A 20,061-nucleotide genomic window follows, 5' to 3' on the forward strand; every position below is an offset into this window, starting at 1 on the left:
ATGGAAATTTTTGGGCTAGTCCGTGAATTTTTGGGTCAGTCTAGGAATTTATTGGGCTTAATTAAGTTAATGGGCTTAAGTATTTTTATTTAGGCCCAGTTAAGTTTATGTAATTTTAATTGGGCTAGAATATGATTTTTGGGCTTAGTTTAAGTTATTGAATTTAAATATTTTTATTTAGACCCAATTTTGATTAAGAGCTTTTATTTAAGTAATAAATTAGAGTAGGGGCTTCTAATTAGATAATGGGCCACATTAAGATTTTATGGGCTCAGAGTTAGTGATCAGCAGTCTGGACCAACCCATGAAAATTTACTAAGTTCGGAATATATATTTAATTTATTTTATGCATGAAAGTTATTTTTAAGTATAAGTATTTTTATTATGAAAATTAATTAAATATATATTACGGACATCTTTTCAGTACATGCATACATGAAATATTCAGATATATATGATCATGATTAAGGGTTGAGCAATAAAAATATTTTTTTATGATGGAAGTTGAAGTGGTGTGACAGCACAGTTCAGATATGGTTTACCACCAACACAGTTCAGGAGGTAGTTTACTACCGGCATAGAGGTGACTTGTCACCGCCACGTACGTTGGTTTAAGAGACTGATCAGTCGGCAAAGCCATGTTATTTTTTCATGCATGCATGTTCATGTAAATATATGTACTAGTATGATTATGTGCTTGTGTGATTTTAAACCTTGTTATTATGAGATGAAACATGTTGGGCTTCTAGGCTCATTACGCTTATATGGTGCAGGTGAGCATGATGATTCCTATATAGTTCCTACCGGTGGTGAGGATGTGTGAGCGAGCTGACAGTGGACCCCGTGACCGGCGCCTTCGCAGTGTTTTTGTTATGTCATGTTTAGATACAATTTATCAGGGTTTTAAACAAAGTTTTGTGTTTATTTTAGTGCAAAAATTTATGAATTTTCAGTACATATATTATTTTATTATTGCATGACATTTATTTTATTCGAGCATGATTTAAAATTTTTATTAAATAATTGTTTATTATTTTAAGTCAAAAATGAGAGTTTTTATTTTTACTATTATTTTTAATGTTTATACATATATGTATAGTAATATTTTTAAAAAAAGTTCCGCATTTAATTAGTCCGAGTCGTTTTACCTTGTGTTTTCATCAAGAAAACAACATCCGGATATGTAATTATTGTTGTATATGTTGATGATTTAAACATCATTGGAACGAATAAGAAAATTCAAGAAGTTATGATGTACTTGAAGGAAAAATTCGAAATGAAGGATTTTGGAAAAACCAAGTATTGCCTGGGTTTGCAAATTGAACATAAAGAATGTGAAATTTTTGTTCACTAGGAAAATTATACAGAAAAGGTCATTAAACGTTTTAATATGGATAAATCAAATCCATTAAGTACTCAATGGTTGTAAGATCATTAAACATAGAAAAATATCTATTTCGTCCATGTGAAGATAATGAAGTTATTCTTGGTCTAGAAGTACCATATCTAAGTGTCATTGGTTCACTTATGTTTCTTGCAAATTGCACTAGGCCTGATATATTTTTTGCTGTAAATTTATTGGCAAGATTCAGCTCATATCCAACAAAAGAGGCACTGGAACGGAATTAAAGATATATTCCATTATCGACGAGGAACGACAGATTTGAGACTTTTGTACTCAAAAGACACCAATCAAAGTATCATTGGTTATTCTGATGCTGAATATTTATCTGATCCACATAAGGCACGTTCCCAAACCAAATATGTATTTAATCGTGGGGGCACCACAATTTCTTGGCGTTCACAGAAACAAACACTTGTAACAACTTCATCAAATCATGCCGAGATTATTGCATTACATGAAGCAAGTCGTGAATGTGTATGGATAAAATCAATGACACAACATATCCAAACTTCTTGTGGATTATCAGTATACAAGAAGTCTGTGACGCTGTATGAAGATAATGCTGCATGTATTGCTCAAATGAAAGAAGGATACATCAAAATTGACAGAACCAAACATATACTCCCAAAGTTCTTTGCTTACACTCAAGAGGTTGAGAAGAATAAAGATATTGATATCTGTTATATTCAATCAAGTGACAACTCATCAGATCTCTTCACAAAGACACTTCCCATGACGATATTCAGAAATCATATATATAACATTGGGATGCGCAATCTACGGAATATGTGAAGAATCACTTGTGTTAACATGAGGGGGAGTTTACGTGACTGCACTCTTTTTCCTTGCTATGGTTTTTATCCCATTGGGTTTTTTCTAGTAAGGTTTTTAACGAGACAGTATAAAACACGAAATGAAGACAGTCATCATATCACGATCATCATCACAAGGGGGAATGTTGAAAAATATAATATTATTATTATGTTGAATATTGAATATTGAATATTGAATTGTAAAATATTAAAAATTAGTGTGTGATGATAATGATGATTTAATTTTTGGACTAATCTCCAAATGAGATCTATAAATAGGTCTCTTCATTTGTGTAGAAAATTACAATTAAGTTGAGAGAAAAATATTATAAAGTGTAGAGTTTGATATATTTTGAGTTTTGGAATTTTTACTTTTTACCATAAATTTTTACTCACACAACACACACAATCAAACACATACAAATATAGAATATATACACAAAATTCATATACATATATGCATAAACCATCATATTTCATCTCGATCATTAAAAGCATCTTCAATTGTTTTTTACAAAATATATGGCTTCATCTATGTTTAAATTAAAAAAAACGGATTATGTCTCTATGCGTTGCTCTTTTTTTTTTTTTCCGATCTATTACTTTTCTTTTTCTTTAATCAATAAAATAAAATAATGTTAAAAATAATAATGTGTATCTAAATTTATTTAATACTAATAATTAGATTTTTTTTAGTTATAAATTTTTTTTTAAAAAAACGAATAATAATAATTAGATTTAAAAAATAAAATTGAGTTTTTGACGTAATTACCAAATTATCAAGGATCGCGAAGTAATTTATTATCAATAAATTTTTCATTTTAAAAACGAATAATAATCCACATCCACATAAAAGAAGTTTTGAGATCTGCGACTCTCTGCTTAAATATTGACATATTTATCATCTGTATATGTATATATCGATTCATCTATCCAACAACCTTAGGTTGTGCTTGGATGGAGGCATTTGAATTTGAAGATGGATTTCAAATTAATGGATTTGAAAATCCATTGATTTGAATTCTTTTTTTATTAAATCACTTTCTTGGAATAACATAGAATTTCAATATGAAATTTTAAATCCATTGATTAGTTACTTAGCTAAATTTTTTAAGAATTTCAAATAATTGAAAAAACTAATATATTATTCTTTATTCTATATATATATTTTGAAATTAAATTATTATTATGATTACACAAAATAATCATATTCAATTTAAAATAATTTAAATTTAAATTTTATTTATTTTAATTGGATTAAATAATAAAGTTACATAAATAAATTTTAAAAAAATATTTATGCTTTCTAAAAAAACAAATATATTACTTATTATAATTATTAAACTTCAATTTCTTTTCATCATACTAATAACATTAACAAATATTTTTCTTTTAATTCTCTTAGTTATCAAAATTCACAATTCAAACAAGAATAAAGCTAATCATGATACATCCCAAGTCAGCTCCAACAACTAGTTAGCTGCATTTCACTTGAGCCTTCTTCTTGAAGTAGGAGAAGGAGATAACTCAAATGTAAGTGGTAAAAGCTCCATTTCACCGTTCAATATCTTCACAACGTCCCCGATATCCGGTCTCAGCTCCGGCATCTTCTGTATGCAAGAAAGTGCCAAGTTAACACACAAGCTTGCCTGTTCCTTGTTGTAATCGGCTTTCAGTTTCAGCCGCTCATCCACGAGTTCTAGTAGGCTTCCTGTGCGAACCAAGAGTCAAGACCAGCTAACTAAGTTTGCTTTCTCCGATTTCATTGGGGACAAAAGCACGTGCAACGGTCTTCTACCTGATACAATGACTAGAATCAGCACACCTAGGCTGTATGTATCAGCTTTCTCCATTAGTATCCACATGAGCCGCTGTATTCTGGTGCTACATAACATAGTGTCCCTCTCATGCTCGTCTTTGCTATGATCCATTTCACTTATGTGATCACAATCACAAGGCATAAACTTATCACAATCCTCCGCACCATTATCATCACTCAACAACTCTTTCCCCTTCACATAACAACCTCTATTATCACTATGATGAATCTTGCCACTAGTTTGCAAAGAAGAAGATGCTTGCAAAGCCAAAGAAAAATCTACCTCCTCATTCTCATGAATCCCTTTTTCCCCAGCCACACCACCAGCATTGAAGTTCTTTGAAAGCTCCTGACTTTTCCCCAAGTCCTGACTGAACAAATCGACGCCAAATTCGTCCTCCAGCTTCATTTTTGACAACCCGAAATCCGAAAGCTTAGCTCTGAAATCAGCATCAAGCAACACATTGCTAGGATTCACATCACCATGGATCACAGCTGGTTCACACTCAAGATGCAAGAAAGCTAACGCCTTTGCAACATCAAGAATGATCGAAAACCTCCTGCTCCACAAATAAATATTCTTGCAAACTCTTATTAGGCATGTACTCATAAATATTCTTGCAAACTCTTATTAGGCATGTACCCAAGCACAACCTTAAAGATTCTCAGAGTTGTTGTATAAGCACCGCAATTTCGCCATGCCCCTAAAATTGAGTATTGCAGATGATGACTCTGAAAGAAAGTCGAAGGTAGTTATAATCGCCGATTAGTTTTCTTCTTTCGATGCCAAAGTTTCCATCTTTTTGTGCCAATTTTTTCTGATGAGAAAGAATATACAATTTTACATTTTTTTCCGGATTGTGTTGAAAATCGATGCGTTCACAGATTTGCGGATTGGCAAACCCGAATACATATAATTCTAGGTGTTTTAATGTGACGTCAAGTTTCAATCTTTTTGTGCTAATTTTCTATGGTGAAAGATTATACACACTTTTCAGTTTAGTGATTATTTATTTGGAACCCTTTTTATGATTTTGTTGAAAATTGGTGTGTTTGCAGATTGACAAACCCAATTACATATAATTCGAGGTGTAATAGGTGTTTTAATGGGTTGTCAAGTTTCAATATTTTTGTGCCAATTTTCTACGGTGAAAAGATTATACACTCTTTGCAATTTAGTGATTATTTATTTTGCACCCTTTTTGCGATTGTGTTGAACATTAGTGTGTTTACATTGGTATTACAAGCTTACTCTAGCTAAATGCTAGTTTCCCTAGCCTAAGCTAGTCTTGATATTGAAATAACCGAATGAATACCACTATTATTTTCTTCATGTATATATTTAATTCTAACATTCTTCCTAGGCTTTGTGATTAGGTTTGGGCTCAAAATATTAAAGGCCAAAGCCCATAGCTCTATTTGAGTCCTTAACACCATGCTTTGAATTTTTTTTCTTTCTACTTTTATATGGCGCAGGTGAGATAAGCGTGTAATGCAACTCGTGTAATGATGGTCATCCTCTGTTTATTTGAATGCAGAGAAGTGCAACTTGTTTTTGTGCGTGCATTACGCCATTGCCATGTCACTTTTACTTTTATTGTGTTGTTTGATGTTGTGATGTGCCATTGTTTCTATCTCTTGATTTTGAATGAAATACTACTATTGAAGTCAATCTCATATATGTGGAACTAGGGGGAACATTTACTCAGAGTGCAAAATAACAATGTTTTGTTCGTTATTGGCATTAGCAGTGACATGAGTTTTAGCTTCTCATTTTTTAATTAGTTAAATAATGTGTTAATTTAAGTTTAATAGAGCTTTCCTGGATTGCTTTCTTTCAATTTCCCGCTGCCGGTTCATTATTTATGGTCTGCTCTTTACATCACTTGATAACTAATTATATTCTCCTTGATCATATGCAATATAATTGTTATGTCTGATGATTATTTAAATGGCAAAAATCTGATAAACGGTGATTTTTTTTCTAAAGTAAATATCAAATCCACACTATATCAAATTGTTTAACAGTGGTGGATTTCAAATAAATGCAAGACGAGGATCATTTGAAATCTATTTCTCAAATCCTTCCTTAAATCAAATCACTTTCCCAAATTAAATCCATCAATCCAAGCGTAACATCGTAAATTTTATGGTCATTTATATTTCATTTTAATATAAGCACGACGATATTATTGAAGAATTTTGCTTAGCATTGACTGGATCATATTTCATGAAATCCGTACATCCACACTCATCTTTTTCCTCCTTCCAGAACTGCACTGGCGGGACTGGTGACTATGCTGCATGCATGTCTTGACATGAAAGCTCTCATCTTGGGGAAATATCACTATGTTCTTTACTTCCTTGTTCTGGCCATGCAGGTGTGACGTTACTCCGTCTATTGTTCTGTTATTCTCGTTCCCATTATATTTGTTATGTGAATATGGCCTTCCTGTAATAAAAATGCATTTCTGCAGCCAAGGATGCTGATGACAGTGGATGAAAATCTTAAACCTCTGTCAGTACCCGTTCGTGTTGGCCAGGCTGTCGATGTTGTTGGTCAAGCGGGTAGGCCCAAGACCATTACAGGTTTCCAAACCCACTCAACTTCTGTTCTTCTATCTGCTGGTGATAGGGCAGAACTTGCAACTGAGAGGTAAGATATGTGCTTTAATGCTGGTGTTCAACCCTCAATTACATGAATCACATGCTAACACACGCGATGGTTTTTGTAGATACATTCCCAATTCTCGAAGGATTTGTCATCTTAAAAGAGAACCCGGAGTACAAAGAGGAACAATGATACTGATCTGGAAGTGTTTGCAAACAAGTCTTGCGAAGAACCCAATGGGGTTTGTGGCGTTGCGTAGATTTGAAAGTCAAATCGATCAAGAATCATGCATCATTGAAGCTAACAAAGGGCTTTCGTTACTTCAGATTTCTTCACGATTGCGTAGATTTGAAAGTCAAATCGATCAAGAATCATGCATCATTGAAAAGCAAATCGATCAAGAATCATGCATCATTGTAGCTAACATAGTGTATGTCCAGCTCAAAACCCCATTTCCAGCAATTCTCCAAACCCTAGCTTTTCTTCTGGAGATGGTGGAGGTGTGGGAGAGTTGGATCTTCTACCCTGAGCATTTGTTTTGATGGATCGGCAGACGGTTGATTATTACTGGATGGTTGTATTTGTACCTACGGCTATGGTTTTTGCTGCTTCGTCTGTTTACTTGATTGCAGGTTAGTGAACTTTATGATCTTCGTGAACCAACTGTTTGTCAATGCTTCTATCAAATCATTTGTTTATGCATCTGCTTGAAAATAACATTTCTTTTCATTGACGCTGTTGTCAACCATTCAAATTTAAATGTGATGGAATATAATTTTGAATTGGGCCTATTAACTTTTATTGAATGAACAGTGGCAAATGTTATATTATGTATCTCAATTATGTATGTCATTTGATTGATAAAAGGAGAATATTAATTGATCAATATAGCCATTTGTGAGATCAATACTGAATGAGGGCAGTGATTTGATTGTAACTAGACAACTTGGATATTGTGAAGGAAATCATCTAAATATCTTGCATTTAACTTATAAGCAATCAGGTAATTAGCTTTCCACTAGAACCATGTCCCACAATGTTGATGCCTTGTATTCGAAGAAGCTCAAGTTTGCGTAGATTCGTGCTGTACCACATAGTAGAACAATTTTTTTCTTTTTATGAACTTCAGGTGCATTTTTTTGATATATTTGATGTTTCTGTAGTAGCCCGTAACCAAAATCAGTGATTAAGGAATTAATCATAATGACTTGGGAAGGGTTCGGAAGCTCCGAAGGCAGGATCGGAAGCTAAGGACAAGATCGGAAGCTCCGAACAGGATCGGAAGCTTCGATCGAATTACGTCAGACATGACGTGTGGCAGGATCGGAAGCTCCGATCAGGATTGGAAGCTCCGATCGCCCCTATCCAAAGTCAACCAGTGATATTTTGACACGTGGCAGATGAGGATCTTCGGAAGCTCCGATGGCAGGATCGAAGGTTCCGATCGATGTCTATAAATAAAAGTCCGAGGCTTCACTTTCATTTGCCAATTCCGAGTTTTTCTTTCCATTCTAGTCCTATTGGAGTAGTTCTAGTCTTCTTAGGCTTGACCCGGGGGTTGGCGAGACGTTCGATAGTCGTAGCGGAGTTGTGCCCAAGTTCTGGAGGCATCGACATCAAAAGGCTAACGACGGACGAAGGTATAGCTTTTGCTTCCTATAAATATTTAGGAGTATGAAATAGCTTAGTTAAGGCTTTTAGAGCACTTTAATGATTGTAGTATCATTTGGCAGTGTAGAGCAGACTATAGGCGTGGACCTAGAGTTGGTAGAGCTTGCACTGATTTGAGGTACAAAAGTACTGTTCGAGATATCCTGACTGAGTATGCATGTATTATGTGACTGCATGGTTTATATGTCATTGATTTATGCTGCATTCATTTTCATACTGAGCTATCTCCTTCGAGATGTCTATTAGTAGGGTTGTTTTTGTATCCTATCCTGTTAGTGGATGGACTTCCATGGCTTTGGGTCCGGTAAATTCACTGGTATTATGGTATGGGAGCCACCTCCTGAAGCGACGACACAGCATGTTACATACCAGGGCCCGGTCTGTCTCTGTTATCTGATCCTTGACCTCGAGTTTATAGGGAGTTCACTTTGCATGCATGTATACTCATACTCTCGTATTGAGCGTTTTATGCTCACGTCTCGTACTCTATGTTTCTGGACACCCTATTCTATGGGGCAGGTTTGCGATTGAACGAGGCAGGTGGATCCAAGAGGGGCTAGGCAGTTGTTGGTCAGCTGGAGCTTCGCCTAGGTTTTATTCTGTTGTTATTTGGATTGATACAGCTGTTCGATCTGGTTGTATAATATTTGGGTATTTACAGATTCCTTGCCTTGGAATTGTATAATATTTATGGTTTCCGCAGTTTTATTCTGATATCCGTTTAATTAAGATAATTGCATGCCTAAGTTCTGTTAAGTAGGTGATCCGGGTAAGGGTCACTACATTTATGGTATCAGAGCATGCAAAGTATTCTTTGGATTTAGATTCTACATAAGATAACCGTTAGGTTAATTTTGTAGATGGCAGATCGTGACGACCAGAGTTCTCATGGCAGTATTGGTGGGCATTGGGGTGATGCCGATCGGGAGCCTCGTCGGGAATGCCGCCATCGTCATCGATATGAGGACCGTTTCAGTGTACGTCGATTCTTGCAGATGGGGCCTAAGCCCTTGGTTGGAGGTGAGTCTCCGGAGAATGCGGAGAACTGGTTAGACCGCATGGAGATGACTTTTCAGACTTTTCAATGCACCGAGGAGCAGAAGATGGAGACCCTTGGTTATCTTCTGGATGGATGTGCACGCAGGTGGTGGAGGTTTACTTCTGCACCTTTTGTTGCGGTGAGAGGAGTGGCCACCTGGGCCGAGTTCCGCACAGCTTTTCAGAAGCTGTATTTTCCTCCTGCACTCGAAGGCGAGCAAGCTACTGAGTCTGCGACAGGGAGCCATGTCTATTGATGAGTATCAACAGAAGTTCTTTGATCTGCTATCCTATTTCCCCGAGATTGCCGACAGCTCCGAGATGAAGTATAATCTGTTCCTTCAGGGCCTTAATCCTGAGATCCATGACCGTGTGGCGGTTGGTGACTGCATGTCCTACGAGGGTTTGGTGAGCCGTTGTCACCAGGCGGAGGACAGCATTCGACGGAACAGGTCTTTCTCTCAGTCGAGACCTGCTAGTTCTTTGGGTCCCCATGCCCAATCTTTCAAGAAGTCTGGATCTACTTATTCTTCCTCTGGCTCTGCTGGTGTTGTCCGTTTCGGAAAGAAAGACAAGTGTGATCAGTGTGGGAAGAACCATCCATCCGACAAGTGCCGTAGAGCTTCTGGAGCTTGTTTCCGTTGTGGAGAGACTGGTCATATCCGGAGGGATTGTCCACTATCTGGGGGAGGCGGTTCTGGTTCTGGTTCAGAATCTGGTTCTCAGGCCACCGTTCAGCAGAGGTCGCAAGGACAACCTGCTGGGAGTTCTCATTTGAGGCCACGAGCTTCTGGCCAGGTGTTTGCCTTGAGGCATGATCAGGCAGTGGAGGAGAATGAGAAAGTCATCGCAGGTACATTTCTGTTTTATGGTATACCTGCTCTTGTACTTATTGACACTGGTGCATCTCATTCCTTCATTTCTGCACGTTTTGTTAAGAGGCATAAGTTACCATGCATTGAACTAGACGTAGTGATGTCTGTTTCTACTCCGACGGGTCAATCTTCTTTGGCTAAGCGTCTAGTGATGGGTTGCCCTTTAGAGTTCGAGGGGAACATTCTGTTAGCGAATCTCATGGTTCTTGCGATGGACGACTTTGATTGCATTCTGGGAATAGATATGTTGACTACCTATCGAGCTTCAGTGGACTGCTATCAGAGATTAGTACGCTTTTATCCGGAAGAGAATGAGAGCTGGTTTTTCTATGGTAAGAGAGCGCGACCCCCGATGCCACTGGTATCTGCTTTGAGAGCTTATCGAGCTCTAGAGTCTGGCGGGAAAGGCTACCTTATCTATGCAGTTGATTTGTCCGCTAAGAGTATTGGGATAGAGAGTATTCCTGTTGTGGATGAATTTCCAGATGTATTTCTTGACGGGTTTTCCTCCTGTTAGGGAAGTCGAGTTTGACATAAAGTTGATGCCGGGTACTTCTCCTATTTCGCGAGCACCGTATCATCTGGCTCCGTCAGAGATGCGTGAGTTGAAGAATCAGCTATAGGATCTTTTGGACAAGGGGTACATTCGTCCTAGTGTATCTCCTTGGGGAGCTCCTGTTCTTTTTGTAAAGAAGAAGGATGGGTCGATGCGGCTGTGCATGGACTATCGGCAGCTGAATCGAGTCACTGTGAAGAACAAGTATCCTTTGCCTCGTATTGATGACTTGTTTGATCAGCTGCAGGGCACCTCAGTTTACTTCAAGATTGACTTGAGATCTGGGTATCATCAGTTGAGAGTCTGAGATCAGGACGTAGCCAAGACTGCATTCCGTACTCGCTATGGGCATTACGAGTTTCTAGTGATGCCATTTGGTTTGACTAATGCGCCGGCTATATTCATGGATCTGATGAACCGTGTCTTCAGGGAGTATTTGGACAAGTTTGTCATGGTCTTCATTGATGACATCTTGGTGTATTCGCGTAATATGGAAGAGCATGTTTCTCAATTGCGATTGGTACTGCAGACTCTTCGGGATGAGCGGCTATACGCCAAGCTGAGCAAGTGTGAGTTCTGGATGGATCGAGTGGTCTTTCTTGGCCATATCATATCCAGGAAGGGGATTTCTGTTGATCCAAGAAAGATTGAGGCGGTGCTTAATTGGTCGCGTCCGACGACAGTTGCTGAGATCCGTAGTTTTCTGGGTCTAGTAGGGTATTATCGTCGCTTCATTCTGAACTTCTCTCAGTTAGCTCGACCGTTAACGCAACTTACCCGCAAGGGTATTGATTTCGAGTGGTCCTTCGAGTGTGAGGAGAACTTCTGTGAGCTTCGACGGCGGTTGACTTCTGCACCGGTGTTGGCATTACCGTCAGGATCTGGAGGGTATGTGGTATACACTGATGCTTCTCTTCAGAGGTTAGGTTGTGTCCTGACTCAGAATGGGCATGTGATTGCATACGCTTCTAGACATCTGAAGCTTCACGAGGACAACTACCCAGTCCATGATTTGGAATTGGCAGCCATTATGTTCGCTTTGAAGATCTGGCGTCATTATCTGTATGGCGAGAAATTTGAGATCTTTACCGACCATAAGAGTCTCAAGTATTTGTTCACTAAGGCGGAGTTGAACATGAGGCAGAGACGTTGGATGGACTTGCTTAAGGACTATGATTGCGAGATTAAGTACCATCTGGAAGCTGCTAATCTCACCGCTGATGCATTGAGTCACAAGGTGCGACTATCCACACTTCAGACTTGTTCGATGTCTAGTGCGATCAGTGACTGTTGTACTTCAGGATATACTTTCAAGCATAAGAAAGGAATGCAGAGTATCCATATATTTGCGATATTATCTGAGCCAGCTTTGTATTCGCGGATTCGAGATGCTCAGATGTCTGATTCGAAAACCCAGCATTTAGCTCGTCTAGCTAACGAGGGTAGCTCGTCTGGATTTCATTATCATTCAGATGGCTTTCTGTGTTTGTCTGGTAGGCTTGTGATTTCGCAGGATGTAGAGTTGCGAGAGGAGATTTTGTCTCTGGCGCATCGCACTAAGTTGAGTATTCATCCTGGGAGCAACAAGATGTACAAGGATCTACGTACTCGTTTCTGATGGAAGGGAATAAAATGCAGTGTTTATCAGTTTGTTTCGAGATGTTTGGTGTGTCAACAGGTCAAGGCAGAGCACCGACGACCTGGAGGGTTGCTTCACAGTCTGCCTATTCCTGAATGGAAATGAGAGTTTATCACAATGAACTTTGTGACCATTTGCCGGTATCCCCGAGAAACTGTGATGCTATCTGGGTTGTGGTGGACTGACTCACCAAGTCAGCGCATTTCATTGCCTATAGCCGGGAGTACAATGTGGATCGTATGGCTCGGTTGTATATTCAGGAGATTGTTCGAATTCATGGAGTGCATGTGAGCATTGTCAGCGATCGGGACCCCAGGTTTACTTCTAGATTCTGGGGGAGTGTTCAGCGTGCGATGGGTACTACTCTCAGTTTGAGTACTGCCTATCATCCGGAGACTGATGGTCAGTCAGAGCGCACTATCCGTACTTTGGAGGATATTCTTAGAGCATGCGTCATGGATTTTGGTTCAGCCTGACAGGATCATTTGTCATTGATCGAGTTCGCGTACAACAACAGCTATCATACTAATATTGAGATGGCACCTTTTGAGGCGTTGTACGGGCGACGTTGTCGTACTCCACTCTTCTGGGAAGAAGTGGGGGAGAGACAGGCTGAGGGACCGGAGTTTATCCAGCAGGCGGTAGACATTGTTGATCAGATCAAGAAACGGATTAAGACTGCACAGGATCGTCAGGCCAGCTATGCTAACACCAAGCGTAGGCCTTTGCAGTTTGATGTCGGGGAGAAAGTGTTTCTGAGAGTATCATCTTTCCGCAAAATTCTCAGATTTGGCCTTAAGGGCAAGTTGTCTCCCAGATTTATCGGTCCGTTTGAAATTTTGGAAAGCATTGGCGATTTGGCTTATCGACTAGCTTTGCCACCGCATCTTTCCAGTATTCACGACGTGTTCCACGTATCTCTGTTGCGACGATATGTGGCGGATGAGTCTCATATTCTGCAGCAGTCTGAGGTTCAGGTGAGTAAGGATCTGACCTATGTTGAGAAACCTATTCGTATCCTGGATCATAAGGATAAGGTTTTGCGGAACAAAGTCATTCCTCTGGTTTTAGTTCAGTGGCAACGCCGATGCACTGAGGAAGCTACTTGGGAGCTTGAGGACAGGATGCGTGAAGACCATCCTGAGTTGTTTTGATTTAATTCTTAAAGTTGTATTCAATTGCAAACTCTGTAAACGTTTGATTTGAATAAAGAATGTTTCTAATTTTTGTATTACATTCAGTACTTAAGATCTGATTTCGAGGACGAAATATCTTAAGTGGGGGAGAATGTAGTAGCCCGTAACCAAAATCAGTGATTAAGGAATTAATCATAATGACTTGGGAAGGGTTCGGAAGCTCCGAAGGCAGGATCGGAAGCTCAGGACAAGATCGGAAGCTCCGAAGGTGAGTTCGGAAGCTCCGAACAGGATCGGAAGCTCCGATCGAATTACGTCAGGCATGACGTGTGGCAGGATCGGAAGCTTCGATTGCCCCTATCCAAAGTCAATCAGTGATATTTTGACACGTGGCAGATGAGGATCTTTGGAAGCTCCGATGGCAGGATCGGACGTTCAGATCGAAGATCGGAAGTTCCGATCGAGGATCGGAGGTTCCGATCGATGTCTATAAATAAAAGGCCGAGGCTTCACTTTCATTTGCCAATTTCGAGTTTTCCTTTCCATTCTAGTCCTATTGGAGTAGTTCTAGTCTTCCTAGGCTTGACCTGGGGGTTGGCGAGGTGTTCGATAGTCGTAGCGGAGTTGTGCCCAAGTTCTGGAGGCATCGACATCAAAGGGCTAACGACGGATGAAGGTATAACTTTTGCTTCCTATAAATATTTAGAAGTATGCAATAGCTTAGTTAAGGCTTTTAGAGCATTTTAATGATAGTAGTATCATTTGGCAGTGTAGAGCAGACTATAGACGTGGACCTAGAGTTGGTAGAGCTTGCACTGATTTGAGGTACGAAAGTACTGTTTGAGATATCCTAACTGAGTATGCATGTATTATGTGACTGCATGGTTTATATGTCATTGATTTATGCTGCATTCATTTGCATACTGAGCTATCTCCTTCGAGATGTCTATTAGTAGGGTTGTACCCTATCCTGTTAGTGGATGAACTTCCATGGCTTTGGGTCCGATAAATCCACTAGTATTATGGTATGGGAGCCACCTCCTGAAGCGACGGCACAACGTGCTACATACCAGGGCCCGGTCTGTCTCTGTTATCTGATCCTTGACCTCGAGTTTATAGGGAGTTCACTTTGCATGCATGTATACTCATACTCTCGTACTGAGCGTATTATGCTCACGTCTCGTACTCTGTGTTTCTGGACACCCTATTCCATGGGGCAGGTTTGCGATTGGACGAGGCGGGTGGATCCAAGAGGGGCTAGGCAGTTGTTGGTCAGCTGGAGCTTTGCCTAGGTTTTATTCTGTTGTTATTTGGATTGATACAGCTGTTCGATCTGGTTGTATAATATTTGGGTATTTACAGATTCCTTGCCTTGGAATTGTATAATGTTTATGGTTTCCGCAGTTTTATTCTGATATCCGTTTAATTAAGATAATTGCATGCCTAAGTTCTGTTTAGTAGGTGATCTGGGTAAGGGTCACTACAGTTTCAGAGTTGAAGATGAGAGAAAAATGGCAATGAAGTAACATACTGAATGTGGCAAAGTAAGATAGAGTTCTATGGAAGAATATCAAAATGTAGGTTTTTCTTTGATGGAGTAACAACCACACAAGTGCAGTGGTTTACGATTTGTATTTATCATGGTGCTTTTTTATTTGAACTGTAATCCCAATTAATTGTTATGCAGGTATTATTGTTGCTTATAATTCTCCCATGAGACATGCATGCTTGAAAGTAGTTGAGAACAATAACTGTGCTTGAGAAGATGTAAGATTATTATTTATTAGTATGTTCAAAATATTTGTGGTGCCTGCGGTTTGAATTTAAATTTATAACCCACATATGTTACGTGGCAACATTCAATTGATAGCGAAGCTCAAGAGGTCCGGTTGGTGATCGTCGCCCTCGCCCCTTTTCTCCCCGTGTTGGGTTACTTGTCCTGTTTTCATTATGGTTATGTATCACTTCAGAACGACAGCATCAATGTTCACCAGCTTTAAGTGCATGTGATTTGGTAATTCAAAATTATGCGTGTATTCTTATTTTGTGTTTTTTAAATAGTGGATATTTTAGTCCTCGACTTTGAAGTGTTTCGCTATTATAAAATAGTATTAAAGAGCAATCCAAATTGTTATTTGGATTGTTTTTCCTAGTATTTCAAAGGATGTGCTGTTATGAACAAGAAGCACTACTGTCCGTAGCTTGTTATATGCAACTTTAGGTTGTGGTTGGTCCAATGCAGATACTACAGGATCCTCGTTGTTGTCTGGTCAATTAGTATTCTATTTGCGAAAGAAAATTGCTAAATAAGTAAATGGTGTAGTGGAAGCAGATGTGATAGGGTGCATGTCAGCAATGGCGGGAGCTACGTCATACGAGCAATCCGATTCCGTCGACTCCGACGCACTCGGCTACGACCCCAACTATGTGCCCGATTCCGTCAAGTTTTTCGTGGTTCATATGTACCGCCACATTCGGGAGAAGAACGTCTACGAGATCCACCAGATGTACGAGAACTCCTTTCAGATTCAGAGCATCAGCGACCGATTTTACAAGGATTCTCCTTGGCCTTCCGTTGATGCCGTCGCCCCTTATGTTTATAATGACCATGTATTTTGCTTACTGTATCGCGAGATGTGGTTTTGCCATTTATACGCTAGGCTTTCGCCTACGCTCAAGCAGCGCATTGATTCCTGGGATAATTACTGTAGCCTCTTTCAGGTTTGATTGTTTGAGCTGTGAATTTGTTATTTTTCAGGAATTACTTGTTATTTTGTTTATGGTACTTTGATTCAATTTGGAAAGTGTCACTCGATTATTAAAATCTGCCTGGGCCAGGTTATTTAGCGTTTATGAAGTTATCCGGGTTGAGCTGTGTATTGTGTTGTTGCCTAGAGCTTGGGAGTACTTGTGAAGAAAACATGAGATGCAACACAATTCACGTAGACATGCTTTAAGAAGAGCAGTACTTGGATTATTCATTGGTCGTTGACTTATTTTGACTTATTATTATCATAATAAATAACATTGGAAGTATGTATTTGCCCTTGGTTGCAGGTTGTGTTGCATGGAGTAGTGAATATGCAATTGCCAAATCAGTGGTTGTGGGACATGGTGGATGAGTTTGTGTACCAGTTTCAGTCGTTTTGTCAATATCGTGCCAAGATGAAGAACAAGACTGAGCAAGAGATTTCACTTCTGAGACAACATGATCAGGGTTGTTGATGTAGTAGATTGTGTAATTGGGCAGAGGTTTGACGACGAAGGATTTGCCCTATATGATGAGCTCTTCTCTTATACATGCCCAAAGTTCATTACTTCCTCTGCCCCAAGCTATAAGGATCCTCTTGTTAATTACAACCAGGTTTGGGATCTTCGTTTAAATGTACTCCACTCAAGTGGTTTTTACTTATTCTGCATGACATCCAGTTTTTCCCTAATCAACAATTTTTTATCGCCTTTAAATTGCTTGTGGCCCCGTGCACCATTTGTAATATTCTTTTTATTTTTCTTTTGTTCCATAAATGTTTTATTGTTAAATGCTCTGTGTATCTTAGTTTCTCTACTTTATCACTTCTCAGAAATTTGTTTAATTTTGTATCACCTTCATTATTTTTAATTAAAGTTTAGAATCTTGCCTCTTTTATGACGGGTGTTGAATAAGATATTTGATGATAGTTGGTGGTGATGCATTCTTCAATTTTCTCAGGATGCTTATAGGCTACAATTGAAGTTGTTCCTTTATGAAGTGAAGCAGCAACAGCTATTGTCAGGGGTACGAACCTTCTTCAAAGTGTACTCCACGATATCCCTTGGAAAACTTGCAACTTACATGGATATAGATGAACCTACTTTAAGGTGAGATTCTGCATCTATTCCAATTGAAGGCCCCTACTTTCACCTATTTTGACGCTGCCTTATGCTAATTTGAAATTCTATATTGGATCATTCTAAAAATTAAAGGTATATAGTAATGGATCTCAAGATTAGACTACATATTCTTTTAACCAGTTTTGCTTTGTTTATCTGCAGGACAATCTTAATCACATACAAACACAAGACTCATTCCGTGGATTTCGATGGGAAAGTTCTTTCTAACGCTGATGTGGATTTCTACATCGATGATGTGAGTTCTCGAATTTTTCTTCTCGTCCCCGGCTTAAATATGACTGCTGTAATATGCTTTTTAGGTCCAACCGTTTCTAATTCTTCAAGTGATGAGTTGTAATATTTATTATCCAACTTATTTATTCCTCAATTTCAGGACACTGTTCATGTAGTTGAATCCAAACCTGCAAAATGCTATGGTGATTACTTCATGCGACAAATTGTCAAGGTATGCTGTGATCTGCAACGCCTCAAATCTTGTCTTTTTTTTTTGTTTATTTTTAAAATTTTATATTGTTGTGTTTTTATTTGTTTGCAGCTTGAAGGGTTGATGAATGATATCGACAGGATAAAACTCGAGTGAGCGTTTTTAAGTTTGTTCTAGTGCGATTTTGTAGAATTAACAGGCTATATATAAAAGGCCACTTCAAGATTTGAGAGGTTTTGTAAGTGGTTGGTTGTGCCACCAAGTTTTTTGACTTTTGAGGGTGAAAAACTATCTTCGTACTATGATTTAGTTACATATATAGAATCTTTTTTTTTTTTTATCTTCAAAATTAGATCCAAAATTATTATATATAGTTTGATACACCATAAAATCGTCTCTAATAAGTATATTTTTGTTAATTTATTGACAAATTAATATTAAAATCACTCGTGAAACACCATTTATTATTATTTTTGACTTTTATTATCAAATATAATAAACTTCTTTTTCCTCTCAATTCTTACCAATCTATAAATTTATCATCGATCGAAAGCATATAATAATTTAGCATAAATCCCTAAATCATGTAGTATGATGTTTCGTCTAAATTCTTGTGTGGGATTGATGAGTTTGAGATCATAGTCCATTAATTTTAAATTCTTTTGACTAATTTAAATGAATAGTTGGAGAGAAATCTATCTATGAAGCCCATCAGTTCCAACCCCATAAACCGTCCCCTATCTATAAAGCCCATCAACAAAGCCCAATACAGTTCCAATTCTATAAACCGTCCCCTTCCATCCGCCCGATCTTCATTAGCCGTCGTCAACCACCGGAAATGATGAACAATCCAAGAATTCATTTCGTCAACAGTCTCGATGAGAGAACTTTACGTTACTGACGGATCTCCAATTTTTGCTACTGTAAAAATTGTGTTTAAAGGCAATCGGATGATAGCTACTGTAACTTCTGATGATCAAGAAGTGCAAAGATGGATTCAACTTTACGTTACTGACGGATCTCCAATTTTTGCTGCTGTAAAAAAGAACCTAGGTACTGATTCTTGCTCCCTTCTGCAATTGTGTTGCCAGAGCAACCACAACCCAGAACTAGTGTGCCTAGTCTTTCAGATTTACCATGCTCGAGCCATTCCTCCTTTGTTGTTGAATTTATTCGATCGATTTCTGTTTCTGTCCAAAAAATCATTTCGGATTTAACAGATCAATTTGGACTTTCGTTTGATGCACGGATGGTTTGCAAAAACGGTATCGGAACGGCTGGAACGGTCGTTCCGGAACCGGAACGACCACTGCCGGGCCAAAGTTCCGGACTAAATCGCTGGCTGCTTTGTAATGCCGTTCTTCGATGTTATAACGACGATTTCGCTGCAGAACGGAATAGATCGGCGGAACGGAACGGGTTTTATGCAATTTTTTGAAAATTTATGTGGGATATTGATTTTGAATCAGATTGTGGAAAAGCTTGAAAGAGAGTTTTAGGGAAGAAGACGATGAGGAAAGTGGATGTCTTGAAAAATGTGTTGGTTTTTGAAAAAGGGAAAAATATCATGCCAAAAAATAGCCAAAGCTTCCGAAATAATAAAATAAATCTGTGTGGCTTGTTTTAAGCTTAAATTTTTTATGTTTTTGTGTTTTTTTAAAACTTTTTGTCCATCTTTTATATTTAATTAGTTCAAAACATATAAATTAAAATATAATTACATCTATTTTAAAAAATAAAATTATAATTTTTTAATAAATCCGTTCCGCGATGTAATATTGGAACTGGAACGGTAGTTACCGCGACAAAGACCGCGACCGTTTCGGCAAACCATGGATGCACCCAGCGTTGACATCGGTCACTTGGCCGTTGCAAACCACCGTCCATCTGCCAGCGAATGGTCCCTCGAGAAATTGGGATCTTGAATCCTAGATTATCATCATAGTGTCCCTCGGACCGCACTCAAACACTAGGACAAACCGAATTTGGGGGAAACTCAAATCCTCTATGCTGCTGTGGATGCTATAGTGACGTTTAAACTTCATGAGAATCTGACTCATAATCCCTCTCCCTCTCCCTGAGGTAGTAATCTTTAAATTACAAATATTGGTTACTACGCTTTGTTGAACTTGGTGATATAGTAAATGTTTCTTAGCTATTTTCATGTTTATTATGGTTTATGTC

General features: G+C 38.5%; 3 protein-coding genes across 3 annotated transcripts; 2 read left to right on the plus strand and 1 right to left on the minus strand.

Moving 5' to 3' along the window:
• Positions 1–3,704: 3,704 nt before the first annotated feature.
• Positions 3,705–4,736, minus strand: LOC140861309 (putative receptor-like protein kinase At1g80870). The gene is made up of 3 exons (XM_073264318.1): positions 4,723–4,736; positions 4,016–4,596; positions 3,705–3,928 (listed from the first exon to the last, which is right to left on the minus strand). Exons 1-3 carry the CDS (start codon positions 4,734–4,736, stop codon positions 3,705–3,707), a joined length of 819 nt encoding a protein of 272 aa, XP_073120419.1.
• On the plus strand, positions 4,686–15,323 carry LOC140861310 (uncharacterized). The gene is made up of 6 exons (XM_073264319.1): positions 4,686–4,785; positions 6,309–6,417; positions 6,514–6,692; positions 6,772–7,147; positions 7,201–7,279; positions 15,250–15,323. Exons 1-6 carry the CDS (start codon positions 4,760–4,762, stop codon positions 15,321–15,323), a joined length of 843 nt encoding a protein of 280 aa, XP_073120420.1. The 5' UTR covers positions 4,686–4,759.
• On the plus strand, positions 7,195–18,135 carry LOC140861311 (uncharacterized). The gene is made up of 11 exons (XM_073264321.1): positions 7,195–7,279; positions 7,777–7,809; positions 15,057–15,139; positions 15,250–15,329; positions 15,433–16,283; positions 16,620–16,772; positions 16,813–16,926; positions 17,272–17,420; positions 17,595–17,688; positions 17,827–17,898; positions 17,989–18,135. The coding sequence occupies exons 5-11, from the start codon at positions 15,909–15,911 to the stop codon at positions 18,031–18,033; spliced, it is 1,002 nt and encodes a 333-aa protein (XP_073120422.1). The 5' UTR covers positions 7,195–7,279; positions 7,777–7,809; positions 15,057–15,139; positions 15,250–15,329; positions 15,433–15,908; the 3' UTR covers positions 18,034–18,135.
• Positions 18,136–20,061: the final 1,926 nt, after the last annotated feature.

This window comes from Henckelia pumila, chromosome 4, assembly GCF_033568475.1.
Source record: "Henckelia pumila isolate YLH828 chromosome 4, ASM3356847v2, whole genome shotgun sequence".
Lineage (NCBI taxonomy): Eukaryota > Viridiplantae > Streptophyta > Magnoliopsida > Lamiales > Gesneriaceae > Henckelia > Henckelia pumila.

What these genes read in the sequence shown, in the direction of transcription:
- LOC140861309 (XM_073264318.1), bottom strand. An exon ending in GATTCTAGTCATTGTATCAG is followed by an intron (nt 3,929 to 4,015) that starts GTAGAAGACCGT and finishes TGGTTCGCACAG; the next exon opens with GAAGCCTACTAGAACTCGTG.
- LOC140861310 (XM_073264319.1), top strand. Translation starts at nt 4,760, where the DNA reads ATGATGACTCTGAAAGAAAGTCGAAG. An exon ending in ACTCTGAAAGAAAGTCGAAG is followed by an intron (nt 4,786 to 6,308) that starts GTAGTTATAATC and finishes TCCTCCTTCCAG; the next exon opens with AACTGCACTGGCGGGACTGG. An exon ending in GTCTGTTTACTTGATTGCAG is followed by an intron (nt 7,280 to 15,249) that starts GTTAGTGAACTT and finishes ATTGTTATGCAG; the next exon opens with GTATTATTGTTGCTTATAAT.
- LOC140861311 (XM_073264321.1), top strand. Translation starts at nt 15,909, where the DNA reads ATGTCAGCAATGGCGGGAGCTACGTCATACGAGCAATCCGATTCCGTC. An exon ending in TGGATTTCTACATCGATGAT is followed by an intron (nt 17,689 to 17,826) that starts GTGAGTTCTCGA and finishes CCTCAATTTCAG; the next exon opens with GACACTGTTCATGTAGTTGA. An exon ending in TCATGCGACAAATTGTCAAG is followed by an intron (nt 17,899 to 17,988) that starts GTATGCTGTGAT and finishes ATTTGTTTGCAG; the next exon opens with CTTGAAGGGTTGATGAATGA.